Genomic DNA, 15,940 nt, shown 5'->3' on the forward strand with positions numbered 1-15,940 from the left:
TAATTGTTATTTGATGTACTTATGGAATACATAATTACTTCTAGCCTTAATTCATTATGACACTTAGCCATTGTTGATGTATGTATATGTAAAATAGCATAAAATAATATTTTTTCATTATTGATGTAATCTTATGTAATTAATAAAAGGAGTCTAACGCTCAAAGTGTAAAACCGATTGAGTAAATAGCGTTCGACCTCTGAGATCGATCTTTGAAAATGTTGAATGCACATGTTACAAACTAATAATAAAATTCAACATTCGTGTGTAGTTCAGGTTACACAGTGTAAATACTAAATACCTCTTATTCTTAGTGGTGTACCTCGATGCAGGTGGAATTAGTGTAGAATTAAAATATGGTACAATAATTATATGTTTTCAACAGAAATATATTTTTTTATTTGAATATCCTTTACGTAACTACTTACTACCTAAGGCCCGAGTCACACTGGAATGGCAGCGATGCGGCAAGAACTTAGAAATTATTTCACACTGAAAGTGCTCGCCGCATCGCTGCCGGTTGCTGCCATTCCGGTGTGTCTCGGGCCTAATAATATTGACAGCCAGGCAGGAATTTATTTTTCAACCGACTTAAAAAAAAAGGTACTCAGTTTGTCGGAATCGTTTATGAATGGTTAGGAGGGGAGTATTTAAGTGCTGTTGAGTGTAGATAAAACATCTTCGTACTTAAAAAAAGCTTTTTTAACTAAAATACGGGTTCTATTTTTCCATTAAAGGATATAGGTATCGTGACTGAACCCTGTCCTCCAAAAATTCGAACCGGTTTGTCGTTACAGTAGGTACGTAGGTCTGGTAGCGGTTGGTAGGTCTTCTCCCTTATTGCATCTGCATACTTTTTAGTAAGTTGGTTGCAACAAATTTGTTTAGGTTACTATATAAATTATTTTAACTTTCGACAACAATGCATGCTTAACGCCCGGCGTCGTTTAGACCTTTGGGCAGTGCCAAAATGGAATTTATCAAGTCCCCGTTGCGCTTATACGTTTTATACTTAGTGTCCACAAGTGCATTCGTTTCAGACACTATCCGCCGGCGTGCCACGTCATCCTCGTAGGCGTTAATCATCAAATGTACATGTCGGATATACTGTAAAGAAAAAATAAAATCGATTATTTTCTTAATGCACTTACAAGCCTCCCCGTCTCAAGGTTCTACTTTTGGATAGTGAACGCGATCTGTGGCACCAACACACACGAGCTCATCACATACAGAACAGGACAAAATATTTTATAGGTAATTATTTATTTTAGAGAGTAACTACGCGTAGCTGCAACTGCACCGGTACCTTCTGGGTCTGGGGGACTATTATTCTACTCAAAGAAAATCCTTAATTACAACAGTGCAGTGCAATCAATAAATAATACAATTTTAAGTAAAAAAATATTACAATTTAAAAAAAAAAACCCTCGCAAGGTACTTAAAAAGTAAAAAAATACACAAAGCGTACTCGTAAACTCGTACCTAACGTGATAAAAATATAGCCTAATGTGGATGCACAAATAAACTGGACTTCCAACATTTGTTTTTTCATTCTGCAACGTCCTATCTACAGATATTCAAAATGAAACTAATTAATTTTTTGTCTTTGTGTCCCACCGTGCCTAGGATTGAAAAATGACAATTATGACAAATAGTAGGATGCTGGCGTCAGAATACAAGTGAAACTGCCGAAACAAGCAGCCCATCTAAGGGTGCGTCCACATCTGGCGAATGTGCCGCGAATGTGCAGCTCGCGAGCCGTTTGCGACCTACCCGCGAGCTGCGCGCGTGCTGTCACTGCAACAGTTTGGTGAGCCTCTTTAGCGCAACTCATGCAAGGCTCGTATAGAGCGCGCGAGCGGCGCGCGATCTGCGCGCACTCAGTTCTCGCCCTTACAATTTAGGCTCATTTACAGTTTAGGATCCCATACTACTGGATATCTTTTATATGTTTCAATTAAGCGTAAACAATTCTCCTCCGTCCACTCCATGACAACACGAGCTTAGCCTCCAGTAATCAAAAACGAATTGAGCGGGTAAGATATGAATTATTTAATAACTAGCGCGTCGCGCGCCGCCTGCGCGCTGATAGCGTACGGCGCGTAGGTCGCGCGCGAACTGCGCGCGGGCGGCGCAGAAGCGGCGCACGAACAAAAATGCACGCGCGCAGCTCGCGGGCAGGTCGCAAACGGCTCGCGAGCTGCATATTCGCGGCACATTCGCCAGATGTGGACGCACCCTAAAATGTAAGTACATTAATACCAACCTTGTCATTTTCTACGTAGGGTATTATTTGGGATAACTCTTCTTCATCATATGATTCCATGTCATGTTCTGCGGCGAAATCATTTGAAAATGCTTCACATGTGAGAATAAGGGCCAAGAAGAGGAAAACCGCGCGCTGAACCACATTTAACATTCTGTATGACACATAAAAAGTACCACTTATAACATAGGTAGATCTAGAAATAAATTATTTATTCGCTACATTTTATAAAAAGGGCATATTTACTTCAGATATCACTGATATCTGAAGGGCTGCGCTCAGCGTGATGTGTGACACACCTCCTACAGGGGACCGATTCTCCTAATTTTACTTAAGCAACATACGATTCACGTTCGACTGCGATTCAATCCCGACTCGATTACGATTGAAACGTATGTGGCATTCCGCTATTTTTTCTTTGAAATAAACGTTTTTATCCTTTTCTGTCATTCAATAATGAATCATTTTGTTTGCAAATGATTAACTATTGCAATATGATTATAGAGCAAACTACCGTATAGACCAAAATCACCAAAATAGCAGACCAATCGCACACCAATCAAATGTCAATCGAATACGATTGGTCTTTTATTAGTAGCAGAATGCCCGATATGGTTAAAACTGCTGTTACGATCATATTGCGATTCGATTTCTATTCGATTTTGACATTATTAACTTAGGAGAATCGGGCCCCAGAGCAATATTATGTAAAGCACTTGAAAGTATCGATCATGCATGAATCCAAATAAACATTTAACAATCAACCACAAGACCTTAAGCTTAAATTGATAAGGTAGGTTTACGTTATCAGTATCCGGTAAGCTGGCTTTGTTTAATATAATATTATATTCACTAGTTTAAGGCCCTTCATAAAACGCATGCCGCAACTCGTGGGCGGCTGTGTATTAGGTACCTCTACGCCCTACAAGTTATATAATACTTAAACTCTTATTTGTAATGTATTTTTACTAATAATATATTTAAACTGTGAGTTTTCTACATGAACTAGCTGTTGCTTACATTTTTTCCCGCTACCCGAAGGAACTTCTACGTCTTCTACTTCTATCCGGATGTTGAAAGAATTTTTGAAATCGGTCCGGTAATTTTTGCGTGAATAGGTAGGTAGGTGTCTAATTTACATGCAAAAATTTAAATATTTCTCTTATACTTACTGTGAGTGTACCTAAACATACGTACCTAATTAGATCCACTTTTTTATACATTTCATTATTTTCTTTTTCAAACTTAATAATATTTATAACCAACATATTTATTTTAATTTAATTTTTTTGTGTTATAGATTTAAAAAAATAAATAAAGAATTCCACTATTCTGACTCAGCATTCAAAATGCAGACAACAAAGTAATAATATCTTATTTTATTTAGGTAAAGATATTGTTCTGATAAAGTTAACTCACCTTAACTTTTAAATAATCCTTGAACTTTATTTAACACAACACTAAGTAACAACGATTTGCGTGATAATTAGATACGGGCAGGTTAGCGGTCCTGTATGACAATGATGCAAATTGTATTTGATGGTGACCGTCTGCTTTTCGGAATGGTAATGATGGAGTGCGTAGCGTCGGATAAATGGGAAAGCTTGGTGGGCGGCCGGCCGGGGGGCGAAGTTGTTTTTCCAGGCAGGGCCGCGGGGCGCGCACTCGGGCGGAAGCGGAGCGACGGCCCACGGGGCGGTGCGGGAGACAGCTGAGTCGCACTCGCAACCCTTCGCCGTACCTGTGCTTGTCAACTTAGCTTGCGTCATGTTTTATTTTTACTTAACGATATTGGCATTCAATAGACAGTCGTAGACCTACTTTTATTTTCAATAGGTTTGTAGATTATGAGGGTCGGTACCTATTACCTAGTTACGTCTTTATACGCAGGTATTTATCTATAAAATTTCTACATAGTTACATAGTCGCGGGTTAGAGTCCTTGAGTGTTTAGGTAAATTCTTATGAATGGGAGGATAAAATATATTAACAAACACATGTAACTTTACTACCTATTCTTTATCTGTCGGATGACATAGGTAAACGTAGGCAGGATTGAATATATTTTCCTCATCAACACTGGATACGGACCTACGATTTGTTACGGTCGACTTCCAATCTAACCGAATTCTGTAGAACCAGTGTATTACATGGAGCGATTACATAACTGTCAACTGACACCCCAACACCTAGGTGGTCTGGGTGGTCGCCCATCCACGGAGGTATGAGCACCTCACTTTTTAATCAAAGCTGTATGTACAATATATTTACGTGACCAATCCTAATCTTGATTAGATATCGTTTCACGTATTTACTTTATCTTATAAATAGGGTGTGCGTTGCTAGAGACGTGGTGCCTATAATGGTTAAAATATTAAGCAAGTAGGTACCTAACGTCGAAAATCAACTAAGCATCGGCTCTCTCTTAGTCTCGTTTAAACTTTTCTTCAGATAAATGATGCTTGTTATTGTAACGTGATCATAAGGGATTAGGATTTCATTTGTTTAAATAAAAGTGGTAAATAGTTATTAGCAAACAGAATTACCTAAGCATATAGGTATTTTATTTTTTAACATGTAGGTAGTCTTTTTATAAAAAAATCATCACTTAGTGCAAGTCAACTGTGTAGATCCGAGCCATGAGCGCAATATGTCCAGTTGATGATTGACGGCGTCTCGTGAGGTTCCTCCCAAGCTGGTGTACTGTTCCACACTCGTCTCCCACGAGAAAATTCGTTGAAGTTCTTCTTTTGATTTAAATTCCGGGCTATAACGGAAATTGGTATAATTTTGGGAAGAAAGTTAAACAGTTTTAAGGGCCTAGAAAGACAGAATTTCCTGGATATGTTATTTGGAGATATTTAAATAATGACGATGATAATAATTACCAAATTTTGTGGTATTCCTCGTAAGGCAAATTCTTAAGGTCTACACCCAAAGCTGATGCACGCCTCAGGATTGATCCAACGACATGGTGAGCTTGTCGAAATGGAAAGCCGTTTCGGACCAGTGTGTGGGCTATATCCGTCGCTAACATGTCCGTGTCCAGACAACTAAATGCTTTATTGTTATTCACCTTAAACGAAAAGGGCATTTTGTCTGTGATTACCTTCATTGTTACACGAGCTTAGCAAGAAATCTGGTTTCATAAAATATATTTACCTCCATAGTCGTAATGGTTCCAGCTGCAACTTTCAAACAGTCTAACAATCGATCGTAAGTTCTGAACAAGAGCTCCTTATCTGACTGCAAATCTTTATTGTAAGTGCTGGGTAACCCCTTCATAACACAACTGAAGCCAAATGCCTCTCCAAGAAGAAGTCCAGCGGCTCCACGAATCAGTTCCAAACCATCTGGATTGCGTTTCTGAGGCATCAAACTTGATCCCGTTGAAAACTGATCGGAAAAACGCACGAAGCCGAATTCCTGAGTACTGTATATTATGAGATCTTCGGCCAGTCTACTTAAATGCAGTCCACATAATGATGCCCAGTTAAAGAATTCCACTGCAAATAAGTTATAGTAAGTATAAAAATAAGTTACATTGAATCACGAGACAAAATGTGAATTGTGTGTTAATCACTTTACCCAAATGATCCCTTGAGCTGACAGCAAACATCGAATTAGGCGTCACATCTTCGAAACCGAGACTGTTGGCTAGTCTCATTCTATCGATAGGAAGCGCACATCCAGCAATGGCTCCACTTCCCAATGGACAGCGGGAGAGACGACTCTTCTGTTCTTCGAGTCTTGTTACATCATCGCGGAGCGCCCAAGCGTGGCTGCAATAACATTGTATTATGTAGTGACAAAATAAACACTAAAAGCTCGTATTAAATACCCAGTAGTGCGATTTAATACCTCAATAAAAAGTGACTCCAACGAACAGGTTGAGCTCGTTGAAGATGTGTATACCCAGGTGCGATTATATCTATTTCGTTACTGGCCCGATCAACTAGGACCTGCAAAGACGGGAAACATAGATACTTAATAGAATAGCATTAACAGATAAGGTATTAGACCATACGCATGGCGGATTCAGCTCACAGAAAAGATTATGGGCACATCCATCCAATAAGGTTGACAATTCACACAGGTACATTCAAGTTCGTTAAATTAAGATATGTACATGAAGGAGAAAATAGGGAGTATTATTATATAGTACGAGTACATAGGGGCTGTACAAACATAACTTTGTAGGTACTGCCACCTACCATAGGTATTTCTACTAATAAATATGTAGGTCTGCAAACAAAGTTAAAAATGTGACAATAACAAAGGTACCGTTATCAATTCTTTGAGTGCAGCATGTAACTTGGGCAGTGAGCCCAGCATCCACAGCCTAGTATCAGTGGCAGACTGGTCGTTTCGACTGCGAGCGGTGTGCAGGCGCTGGGCAGCCACTCCTGCGCGTTTAAACAGTCGTCGTTCAACCACTGAGTGGATATCTTCTTCAGGATCCCTCAAACGCCCGTTTTTTAGCATTTCTTCTTCAACATCTTTTTCCACCTGCAAATAATTTATGAGTTTGGTATAAGCTATAGCTATTTATTTTAGGCCCGAGAAGTGTTACCTAGTACATGTTGACACTAAAGCTGGTTTTGACGTACCATATTAAGTCCATCCTGTATGGCTTTATTGTCCTCTTCAGTCAAGTGTCCACTTCGATGCAGTTCTGCAGCCCAGCACCGACTGCCTTGTATGTCCTCACGGAACAGCCGAGAATCGACCGACAGTGAGTCGTTCAATCTCCGCAGAACCGACGAGGGTTCTTCTTCGAAGCATCCTCCCCATAACTGATACCTGTCCTGGAATGTTAGATGTTTTGCTCTTAGGCAAATACTGAAATACCACAGTTTAAACGCTGTCTTAAGACTGTAAGAATCCTATTAAATGCTGTTCAGTTAAATAAACAAGATGTGTACTCACGGCCGACATTATCTTCAGGGAACGACTGCTGAGATAATAATTATTTATGAAAGACGCGTGATAGTTGAACAATAATACATTATCTTTCTCGTCTTCTCTTATCTAAACGGGTTAAAAGGTTATACACAATGTAAATGTTTCCCACGTTCTCTTGTTTTCACTAAATCAGACAATGCCTTTTGCTTTGTCTTGCCTTATTCAAGGGAAGTCTACGGGAAGATAGTGGGTATTCCACACTTCAAACTGCATACATCCGAGCTGATTCCCTTCTTTTAAGAAAGCAGGGAATTGTTCGGTTGAGTAACAATGAACTCCAAAAAAAAATTGTCTCGTTCTAGATTCTAGCTAGACCAACAGCTGTGCACCTCTGCTGAATCTATTTATTTGTATCTTCCTTTCAAGGGGGAAAGATATTCATGGCCCTTTACGGGGCCCCGGTATGGGCACGTTCCTGCGTACCTGCACCGAATCGGTCGTGAGGAGGCGCCCGGGTGTCACCATTGTGCGGACAGCCCCGAGGACACGGTGGGCCACACAGTCCAGGTGTGCCCCGCATGGGAGGGGTCCTCGTCGAGGCTTTGGGCGGCGGCGACCTCTCGCGTCCGGCCCTGGTTCAGGCCATGGTCCGGGGCGAGAGGGAATGGGATGCCGTCGCCTCCTTCTGCGAAGCGGTCATGCTCGAGAAGGAGGAGGCGGAACGCCAGAGAGTACGCACCTCTCATCCCGGCCGCCGCGCTGGACCAGGTAGACACCATGGGCGCCGGGTGCCGCGTGATGACTCCCGGCCACCGTAGGCGTGGGTCTGTGGGCGGTGAGTTTGGGTGGCTCATCGTCCCTCTGTCTGCTTAGACGACAGACCCGTGTTGACGGCGCGCGTTGTTCCACGCGCTCCTCAAAGAGATGTCAGCAACCCCAGCGGGGCCCAGCAGGGCCAAGGCCCGCCGGGGCTGCGGGTTGTTCGAAAGAGATACCGCGGCCCTGGTACATAAAAGGCCTATGACGGAACACGGCGGTTTTTAGTCAGTAAGAGTCTGACACTCCCTCATCGCTGCTAACCCACAGCGGGAGGGGTCATTTGATGATTTTTGACGTCGGAAAAAAAAAAAGGGGGGAAAGATATTTGACGAGAATAGATTGTTTTCTGTGTTCTAATTTTTAGGCGTGATATAAGGTCAGTGAAAATTTTTAATATGTACCAATTGTTATTCTGAAATATTTTTATTACGTTTTGTTTATTTTACAAGTGTTGTTTCGCAGCAAAAACCATAGTTGCTCACTTTGACATTGACAATTTGATTTGACATCACAACAAGCTGACTGACAACGAAAATACTTGCATAACCTAAACATGTGTACTTCCAAGACAAATAGATATTTATTTTAAAGTATTAAGCTTGCCGCGAATTAACTGTTATACTCAGTAAATTTAAAGAAAACTAATTTCATTTTACTGATAGTTCTATTAAGATAGGAGTTGTACTGAATCTCACGTGGAGTGATACATCTTTCACAGTATGTTCTGACTGAGTTATAAAAACTCAATAAAGTCTAGTTGAAAATGGATATAAAGGAAGATACTTCTGCCAAAGATGATTTGAATGTAATCAATGAACCGGACGAAAATAACTTCGCTCAATACACACTATTTGATATCACGATAGATTCAGGTTTGAAAGACGATGAAGGTAATGAAATTCCGAGACCTTTCACAAAAAACCAAATGCGCAAATGGCTAAAAAAAGTGAAATGGGAAAACCGAAAAGCGGAGAAAAGGGCAAAAGAGAAAGCAAGAGCTAAAGAAAGAAGGCGTGAGGCACGAGAAGCCAATATCGACCTAGGCCCAAACCGAAAAGCGTTAAAGAAAATGAAGTTAGAAAGGCCGAAAAAAAGTACTGCTGTAGTTATAGATCTAAGTTTTGATCACTTGATGATGGAAAAAGATAGGTTTAAAGTAATAAAACAAATTCTTCGTTGTTATTCAATCAACAGGAGATCAGAGACACCTGTTCAATTTCATATTACTAGTTTTGGAGAAAAGTCCAAAAGTGATATGTCTAGGCATAATGGATATGAACATTGGGATGTAAGTTGGCTTTTATCTTGTGTTCTTTAATATTCTCTTGTTTTATGGTAATTATTATCTAGTTCCGGGGTACAAATCAGTACTCCGGGTTTCACATCATACTTCATCTATATCCTTCATCTAAATATTGATAATGACAGTAAATGTTTCCAGCTATGAAATACTGATAAGGGAGATGAAGATAATTATCAGGAACAAGAGATTTCAATAATAAATCAAAACTCTTAAAAATAAAATAAAATTCAGTTTTCCAATATTCTGTACGACACATTTATTATGACTTCAACAAAAAATATCAGTGTACATAATACTTTGAATTGTCTTTTATAATATCTTTTAAATTTAACAAAAAATATGTTCATTACAAAATTAATATGTAATTGTTATCAAATTAAATAATATTTGTTCAACTGTTTTCAGATAGACTTTCATGAAGCACCATATCTTGAGGTTTTCCCTAAAGACAAAATAGTCTACTTAACTAGTGAATCAGACAATGTTATTGAACAGTTTGAAGAAAACACTGCCTACATTATTGGTGGTTTAGTAGATCACAATAAACATAAGGTAAAGCTCTACTTACTACTTTATTATAAATAATTAAACATTCCCTTCTTTTTACATAATAGTCAATAAATAAATAAATTAAAAACATTTAAAAAAATTAAATGCTAGACATGAAAGCTATTTAAATTTCATGAACTTACATCAATCTAAGTGTGATTAAATGTATTTTTTTACCAATTAATAACAATGAGTGTTCTCTCCTCGTAACTCATTAATATATTTTCAGGGACTCTGCTATAAGATAGCAGTAGAACAAGGTATCAGGCATGGACAACTACCATTAGATAAATACATCAATATGAAAACTAGGAAAGTACTGACTATAGACCATGGTAAATCATGTCACTGTTGATTCTTTGAAACATTTCCTAAATTAAAATTAAATTGTTTAACTACAATATCATTGCTTGTTTTCAGTATTTGAGATAGTCCTGAGGGTGTGTGAAGGGGTGCCATGGCAAGAGGCATTATTAAAAGTTTTACCGCTCAGAAAAGGTGCATATGTATGTGACAATGTTAGTAATTCTAGTTCAAGCCAAGACATCTCATGTAACAGTGAGGTATAAAATTAAGTTTATATTTATGAAAATACAACAATATGTATATTTGTTATGTATAATTCTTGTTATGTTTACTTCTCAAAAGAATAATAAACATTTTTTTTAAGAATCTATATCTATTATATCACAATTATTATGCCATATTTTTACAACAGTCAAACAGAAGCCCAAAACTAGACTCAGTATCTTCGGCTGCATTAGTTATTTATAATTTATTCATAAATAATATCAAAGATTTTTCACCTTAGTAGAGTAAATATATTAGTATTTATCCTTTTAGACTTTGAATATATTACTGGACAAATGCTTATAGCCACAAAGACAACAATATGTTTTGCTGTTTCTCTTATCATATATTCATCCACCTGTCTGTCTATGCATCCACACTGATCCACACAAATCTTTGGATTTCAACAATCATTTTGTGATGTATTAAAAGCTTGTAAGTACTGGCAGCTGCTGAAGTTTAGGAGCATGTCTCGAATAATATTCAATTTACTGCAAATCTATGACTTACGCAAGTATGCAAAGATATTAACATTATCTTTGAAACATGGTTTCTAAAGTATATGCTGCCCACACTTCGTAACTTGTGAGATTTTTAATCACAGTATTCAAATACTCAAGTTGTGCTTCTGTACAAATTTTTTAATGAGAGGTGCAACTAATTCAGGATTATTTAAATGCACATGATGTGTGCCAGGAACAAAATGGAATTCATACTTGTCGTTAATTTGCTCTAATATTTCACGCATTTCTATGGAGTAAGGGTCTGCCGAAAATGGCGAGTCTATGGCTTTCACATACAAAGTTGGACACTTTAGCCTTTTAACGAGGGCTTCTACAAATTTTCTGTCTTCTGGATTAAATAGCGTATATTTTAATCTGGAGTCACGCGAGAAATAATACTTCGTTGGGTCTGACTTGGTTTGCTTCGCGCCTCTTTTAAGTAGATGAGGAACACTCTCCATTGAGACAGATTTCCTTGTTCCTAAATGCCATATTTTGATCATTTCTTCCATTGTGTATGCAGGTGGTTCTTGGTCTAACCGTGTTTGTGCGATTAATCCCTTACGTAAAGTTTTAGAAATTCTATTCACTACTGAGTTTAAATCGTAATCGTCATAAATAAGACTGTCTATTGCAATAAAAAATTCGACGTCGTCTGGGAACACAGTTGCAAAACGCATCGAGGCTATTGCTCCCATAGAATGAGACATTAAGGAAACTTTTTCCATCTTGAAGTATTCTTTCAGGTACAGTATAACTCTAGGTAATTCCCATTGGTAGTACAGCATGCCTGAAAAATAAGAAAATGATAGTTAAAAGTTGATTTTTAGAGTAGGATTCTTGGATCTGCTGATTACCATCTCAGGAGAGAATGACGGCGAAATATAGAACGTGAAAAAATGATGATTTAAAAAGCAATAGGTACGAAATTAAGAAAGACCACTAAAAGTAATCATTACCAGGTGGGATCCACGACGACAGCCCATGTCCAGGGAAGTCCAGAGCTAAGATAGGTCTATCTTTAATGATCATGGGTATCAAGGGGTCCCAAGTGCCCGCGTTGTCTTGCCAGCCGTGTAACGCCAGTATGGGCTGCTTGTCGCCGCTGCCCCATAGTTTTCCTGACATGTGACCAAACTTCACTGGGATCTGGATTTCTTTGACTGGTATCTGGTAACAATACAAAATATTCATTGAGAACACTGCACCTAATGGTACCTAATATTTCCTAATTTTAATTGATGGTTAGGACGCGGCCCTATTGTTTATTAATTACGCCGATAATTTTGCATGTGCTAGAAAAATCCTGTTGCTTTTTTGTAACCGACTAAGTTCTTAATCATAAATATCTATAAATATTTTATAAAAAAAAAAATTGTTTAACTCACCTGAGTGTGCACTTTTTTACTGAGTATAGGCAAAGGCGACTTTAATGTCGTTCCATTAGAGTTTAATATTAATCTTGATAGCAAACGTTTAGCCATCGTTGGAGTCGGCAAATAGACCGTCAGATAAATTTAACAATGCACTAAAACGCGATATAAACTTTTCACAGTTTCGTTATCATTCATGTGTTTAACTAAGTTATCATTTAATTAATAAAATGTTAAACAATCACAAGTCTGAAGAGGTTAAGTTTCATCGATCCACTAACTGTCACGAATCGTTACCGCTGTATCTATTGTAGTTTAGTCTCGTGACATAATATACACATCTTATACTTTGGGAATATGTTTACTATTTAATTTACGTAGATTTTACATAAGAATTAATGATATTTCACTAGAACTGCACGATTTAACGTAACGCAGTGACGCACCGCGTAAGAATAACATTGTCAAGGCCGGACTCGGTTTTATGTGCGGATGGATGTTAGACACATTGGACTTCGCACTCGTAGTACCTTGTCATTATATTTGCAAAAGGATTACTGATTATAACGTTTAAATAATCATTTCTCTGTTTTCCCGTCGAATCATATTTTGATTTTATTTCGGATTAATGTAGGTGTTACCCTTATCTCATTATTTGACTTTTGATAAAACGTAGGTACTTTATACTCAAATTGTTAATTGAATGAATATGTCAGTCATATAAATATGAGTTTAGTCTGAAGCTTAATTAACCTTTAACCTTACGCCTCTATCAACAATATTTTAAATACGTTTAGATGGCTATTTTATAACTGTTTAAATAAACCTAATTACCACAAAAAACTACAGTCAACAGAAACATCGGCAATTGGTATTTCCAATAAGGCACAACTATTAAATAGGTAACTAAAAGAATTAAAAAGACTCCGGATAATGATAAAAGTATTTATAATTTTTAAAACAGTTATGATTGGGCCAATTTAGTTAATTTAGATAGGCTGTTTATTATTTTTCTTTAACTCTTGACTATTGAAATCGGGAGGGTGATGACTTTGTGATGTCGGGAGGATCGTGGCAGGAACAAATTATAAAGGAAAATACACTTAATACACCATTACATGACTAGGAATTGATTTATTTATTTATTCAATATACATTTAGTTACAAAATTAAAAATACAATTAAAATATAAATTAAGATTTCATATGAAACTTATTAACTATTTACAATAAGCTACCTACATCTTACATATTTAATTTATAATTTTGTATAAACTTTTCAATAATTGGTGCTACTACTTCAGGATTGTTTAAATGGACGTGATGTGTTCCGGGGACAAAATGGAATTCATACTTATCATTTTGTTTTTGCAAAATATCACGCATTTCAAGTGAAAATTTAGAAGATGAAAATGGTGAGTCTATAGCCTTGATATGTAACATTGGACATTTTAGTCTTCTCACGAGTGCTTCAACCATTTTCTTGTCTTCTGGAATAAGTAATGCGTACTTTACCCTCGGGTCACGGGAAAAATAATATTTATTAGGATCAATTTTAGATTGCTTCACACCTCTTTTGAGAAGATGTTGAACACTCTCTACAGCTATGGAACCGTTAGTTGCTATATTCCAAGTTTTCGGTATTTCTTCCAAAGTATACGCTGGTGGCTCTTTATCCAACCAATTCTGAGACATTAATCCTTTTTGCATCAATTTGGGGTATATTTTGTCGACTAATGTGTTTAAATCGTGACCTTCTAGAATAAAACTATCAATGGCTATGTAAAAGTCAACGTCATCAGGAAACAAGCACGCGAATCGCATAGCAGCTATGGCGCCCATTGAATGCGACAAAAACGAAACTTTGTCCCACTTGAAGTAGTCTTTGAGATATAAAATTAGTCGCGGCCATTCCCATTCATTATACGTGGTACCTGAAATGTTATAAATACCAGTTATTAACCATAATTGCCAAGTACAACTCATCTGGTTACCAAAAATACGGGTACTTCGATGCTCTACCTGATATCCACGATGATAACCCATGTCCAGGGAAGTCCAGAGCTAGTATAGGTCTGTCTTTGATAATCATGGGTATCAAGGGGTCCCAAGTGCCCGCGTTGTCTTGCCAGCCGTGTAACGCCAGGATGGGCTGCTTGTCACCGCTGCCCCATAGTTTTCCTGATATGTGACCATAACTGACAGGGATTTGGATTTCTTTAGTTGGGATCTGTTAAACATAAAAATAAAAAGATATTGTAATGTAACTGGGTATATTAAATTATTAATTTTAGTTTATCGTTCATGGTAATTGTTTCTGGTTTTTAAACGAGTTCATAAGATCATGGAAATATTGTTAAGGATAATGAACAATATAAACAACAATGAAGTGATTGTTGAGATAATGTGCATGGCAGTATTATAAATCTAGTACTTTGAAAGGCTTCCGCTTCCGAGTATCGGCCTTCTTACATTGATAGGTAATTGAAATTATCCTAATTATTCTAGAAGAAGGCCTAACAACAAGATATGACTTTATAAGTACTCTTACAAACTTACCTGAGTGTTAAGTTTTCTGTAAAGCGCAGATAGAGGCGTCTTTAACTGCGGCATGTAAGTTGACACCGCGGAGCGCACCAATTTAGCCATTTTGCTCCTCAAATATTCATGGAAAATTATTAATTTCTATTTGTTATGGCCACATCAGTATATCGTCTTCCTTACTTGGTTGCCTTCAGAGATAGCATTGCCAAAGTCGTGCTATATTTTATGAATATAATGTCAAACTGATTGGAGTTTGATCTAATCGATTTTATGAAGCATTACCAGCATAGTATTGAGCGTATCGATATCTTATCAAAGTGTCTCATTTGTTGTAGGCTTACTATAATCTATATTTTAGTTGACTAAAAACACAATGACGAAGAGTCGCTGGAGTTTGGACTTTGAACCTACCCGTCATCTAACCGATTCTTAAATATTCAATAAAATGAAAAAGTCGCTGGCCCACGGAGCTCAAAGTTCACAAAGCGTCCGCTCATTGCAATCGTGTTATGTATTGTATTGTGTAATACTTAAAGGACCGACTTGTACGACCCTGTCTATAAAATCGCTACAAAACAATGATTCGGTACTTTTTTACGCTACATCTGGTTATACAAAAAAAGATAATATTCGAATGCAAAATAACTTGGTTTTATGTTTCAACCCGGATCTGATGTTTATAGGTAACAATTTTCTATCCACTTGTTCCACGCAGTTTCACCCGTTCCGCACGAATATACGTTTTCTGCACCCAGAAAGGTACAGGTAGCAAATATTATGTAAATTTTAATCAATAAATTCAGCCACTTTCGCGTGAAAGAAAACAAACATCCTTTTATATGACTTATGCTTACTGACGTAGCTGGATGGTGACAAAAACTATACTATGTCCTTCTCCCGAGTCTAAGCTAGCCCCCCTCTTATTTTCAGCTTAATCATCTTATTTCCAGCATAAGGTCGTTTGCGAAAATCTACTAAATTCCTATAACCCTGTACTATTAATGATAACAATGAATGTGGAAGTAGAATTTTGTGTTCTGGACACTCATTAAGTGACATAGTCATGGGTAGAAGGCAGGGGGTGGGGTGGTAGGTTGTAGAATAGGATAG

At 37.6% G+C, this 15,940-nt stretch overlaps 4 protein-coding genes across 4 annotated transcripts; 1 reads left to right on the top strand and 3 right to left on the bottom strand.

The window, feature by feature from the left end:
- Positions 1 to 4,787: 4,787 nt before the first annotated feature.
- LOC124631538 (argininosuccinate lyase) lies at positions 4,788 to 7,223 on the bottom strand. The gene is made up of 8 exons (XM_047165985.1): positions 7,195 to 7,223; positions 6,876 to 7,073; positions 6,550 to 6,774; positions 6,127 to 6,227; positions 5,854 to 6,047; positions 5,428 to 5,771; positions 5,154 to 5,341; positions 4,788 to 5,032 (listed from the first exon to the last, which is right to left on the bottom strand). The coding sequence occupies exons 1-8, from the start codon at positions 7,201 to 7,203 to the stop codon at positions 4,870 to 4,872; spliced, it is 1,422 nt and encodes a 473-aa protein (XP_047021941.1). The 5' UTR covers positions 7,204 to 7,223; the 3' UTR covers positions 4,788 to 4,869.
- A 1,273-nt stretch (positions 7,224 to 8,496) lies between these two features.
- On the top strand, positions 8,497 to 10,513 carry LOC124631123 (tRNA methyltransferase 10 homolog A). Its single transcript, XM_047165310.1, has 4 exons — positions 8,497 to 9,277; positions 9,698 to 9,844; positions 10,071 to 10,176; positions 10,262 to 10,513. The coding sequence occupies exons 1-4, from the start codon at positions 8,753 to 8,755 to the stop codon at positions 10,408 to 10,410; spliced, it is 927 nt and encodes a 308-aa protein (XP_047021266.1). The 5' UTR covers positions 8,497 to 8,752; the 3' UTR covers positions 10,411 to 10,513.
- On the bottom strand, positions 9,524 to 12,748 carry LOC124631122 (probable serine hydrolase). Its single transcript, XM_047165309.1, has 3 exons — positions 12,303 to 12,748; positions 11,874 to 12,084; positions 9,524 to 11,704 (listed from the first exon to the last, which is right to left on the bottom strand). Exons 1-3 carry the CDS (start codon positions 12,396 to 12,398, stop codon positions 11,019 to 11,021), a joined length of 993 nt encoding a protein of 330 aa, XP_047021265.1. The 5' UTR covers positions 12,399 to 12,748; the 3' UTR covers positions 9,524 to 11,018.
- Positions 12,749 to 13,401: 653 nt separating this feature from the next.
- Positions 13,402 to 15,114, bottom strand: LOC124631112 (probable serine hydrolase). The gene is made up of 3 exons (XM_047165293.1): positions 14,846 to 15,114; positions 14,309 to 14,516; positions 13,402 to 14,220 (listed from the first exon to the last, which is right to left on the bottom strand). The coding sequence occupies exons 1-3, from the start codon at positions 14,933 to 14,935 to the stop codon at positions 13,532 to 13,534; spliced, it is 987 nt and encodes a 328-aa protein (XP_047021249.1). The 5' UTR covers positions 14,936 to 15,114; the 3' UTR covers positions 13,402 to 13,531.
- Between the last annotated feature and the right edge of the window lie 826 nt (positions 15,115 to 15,940).

This window comes from Helicoverpa zea, chromosome 6 (genome assembly GCF_022581195.2).
Source record: "Helicoverpa zea isolate HzStark_Cry1AcR chromosome 6, ilHelZeax1.1, whole genome shotgun sequence".
Lineage (NCBI taxonomy): Eukaryota > Metazoa > Arthropoda > Insecta > Lepidoptera > Noctuidae > Helicoverpa > Helicoverpa zea.

Bases quoted from the DNA above. Each gene is read 5' to 3' on its own strand.
- LOC124631538 (XM_047165985.1), bottom strand. The intron at 6,228-6,549 runs GTACCTTTGTTA...CCGTCTTTGCAG, and splicing joins CACTCAAAGAATTGATAACG to GTCCTAGTTGATCGGGCCAG. The intron at 5,033-5,153 runs GTAATTATTATC...TTTCCGTTATAG, and splicing joins GAGGAATACCACAAAATTTG to CCCGGAATTTAAATCAAAAG.
- LOC124631123 (XM_047165310.1), top strand. From the start codon at position 8,753: ATGGATATAAAGGAAGATACTTCTGCCAAAGATGATTTGAATGTAATC. The intron at 9,278-9,697 runs GTAAGTTGGCTT...AACTGTTTTCAG, and splicing joins ATGGATATGAACATTGGGAT to ATAGACTTTCATGAAGCACC. The intron at 10,177-10,261 runs GTAAATCATGTC...GCTTGTTTTCAG, and splicing joins AGTACTGACTATAGACCATG to TATTTGAGATAGTCCTGAGG.
- LOC124631122 (XM_047165309.1), bottom strand. From the start codon at position 12,398: ATGGCTAAACGTTTGCTATCAAGATTAATATTAAACTCTAATGGAACG. The intron at 12,085-12,302 runs GTGAGTTAAACA...TATTGTTACCAG, and splicing joins GTAAAAAAGTGCACACTCAG to ATACCAGTCAAAGAAATCCA. The intron at 11,705-11,873 runs GTAATGATTACT...CTTATTTTTCAG, and splicing joins GTCGTCGTGGATCCCACCTG to GCATGCTGTACTACCAATGG.
- LOC124631112 (XM_047165293.1), bottom strand. From the start codon at position 14,935: ATGGCTAAATTGGTGCGCTCCGCGGTGTCAACTTACATGCCGCAGTTA. The intron at 14,517-14,845 runs GTAAGTTTGTAA...TATGTTTAACAG, and splicing joins ACAGAAAACTTAACACTCAG to ATCCCAACTAAAGAAATCCA. The intron at 14,221-14,308 runs GTAGAGCATCGA...ATAACATTTCAG, and splicing joins GTTATCATCGTGGATATCAG to GTACCACGTATAATGAATGG.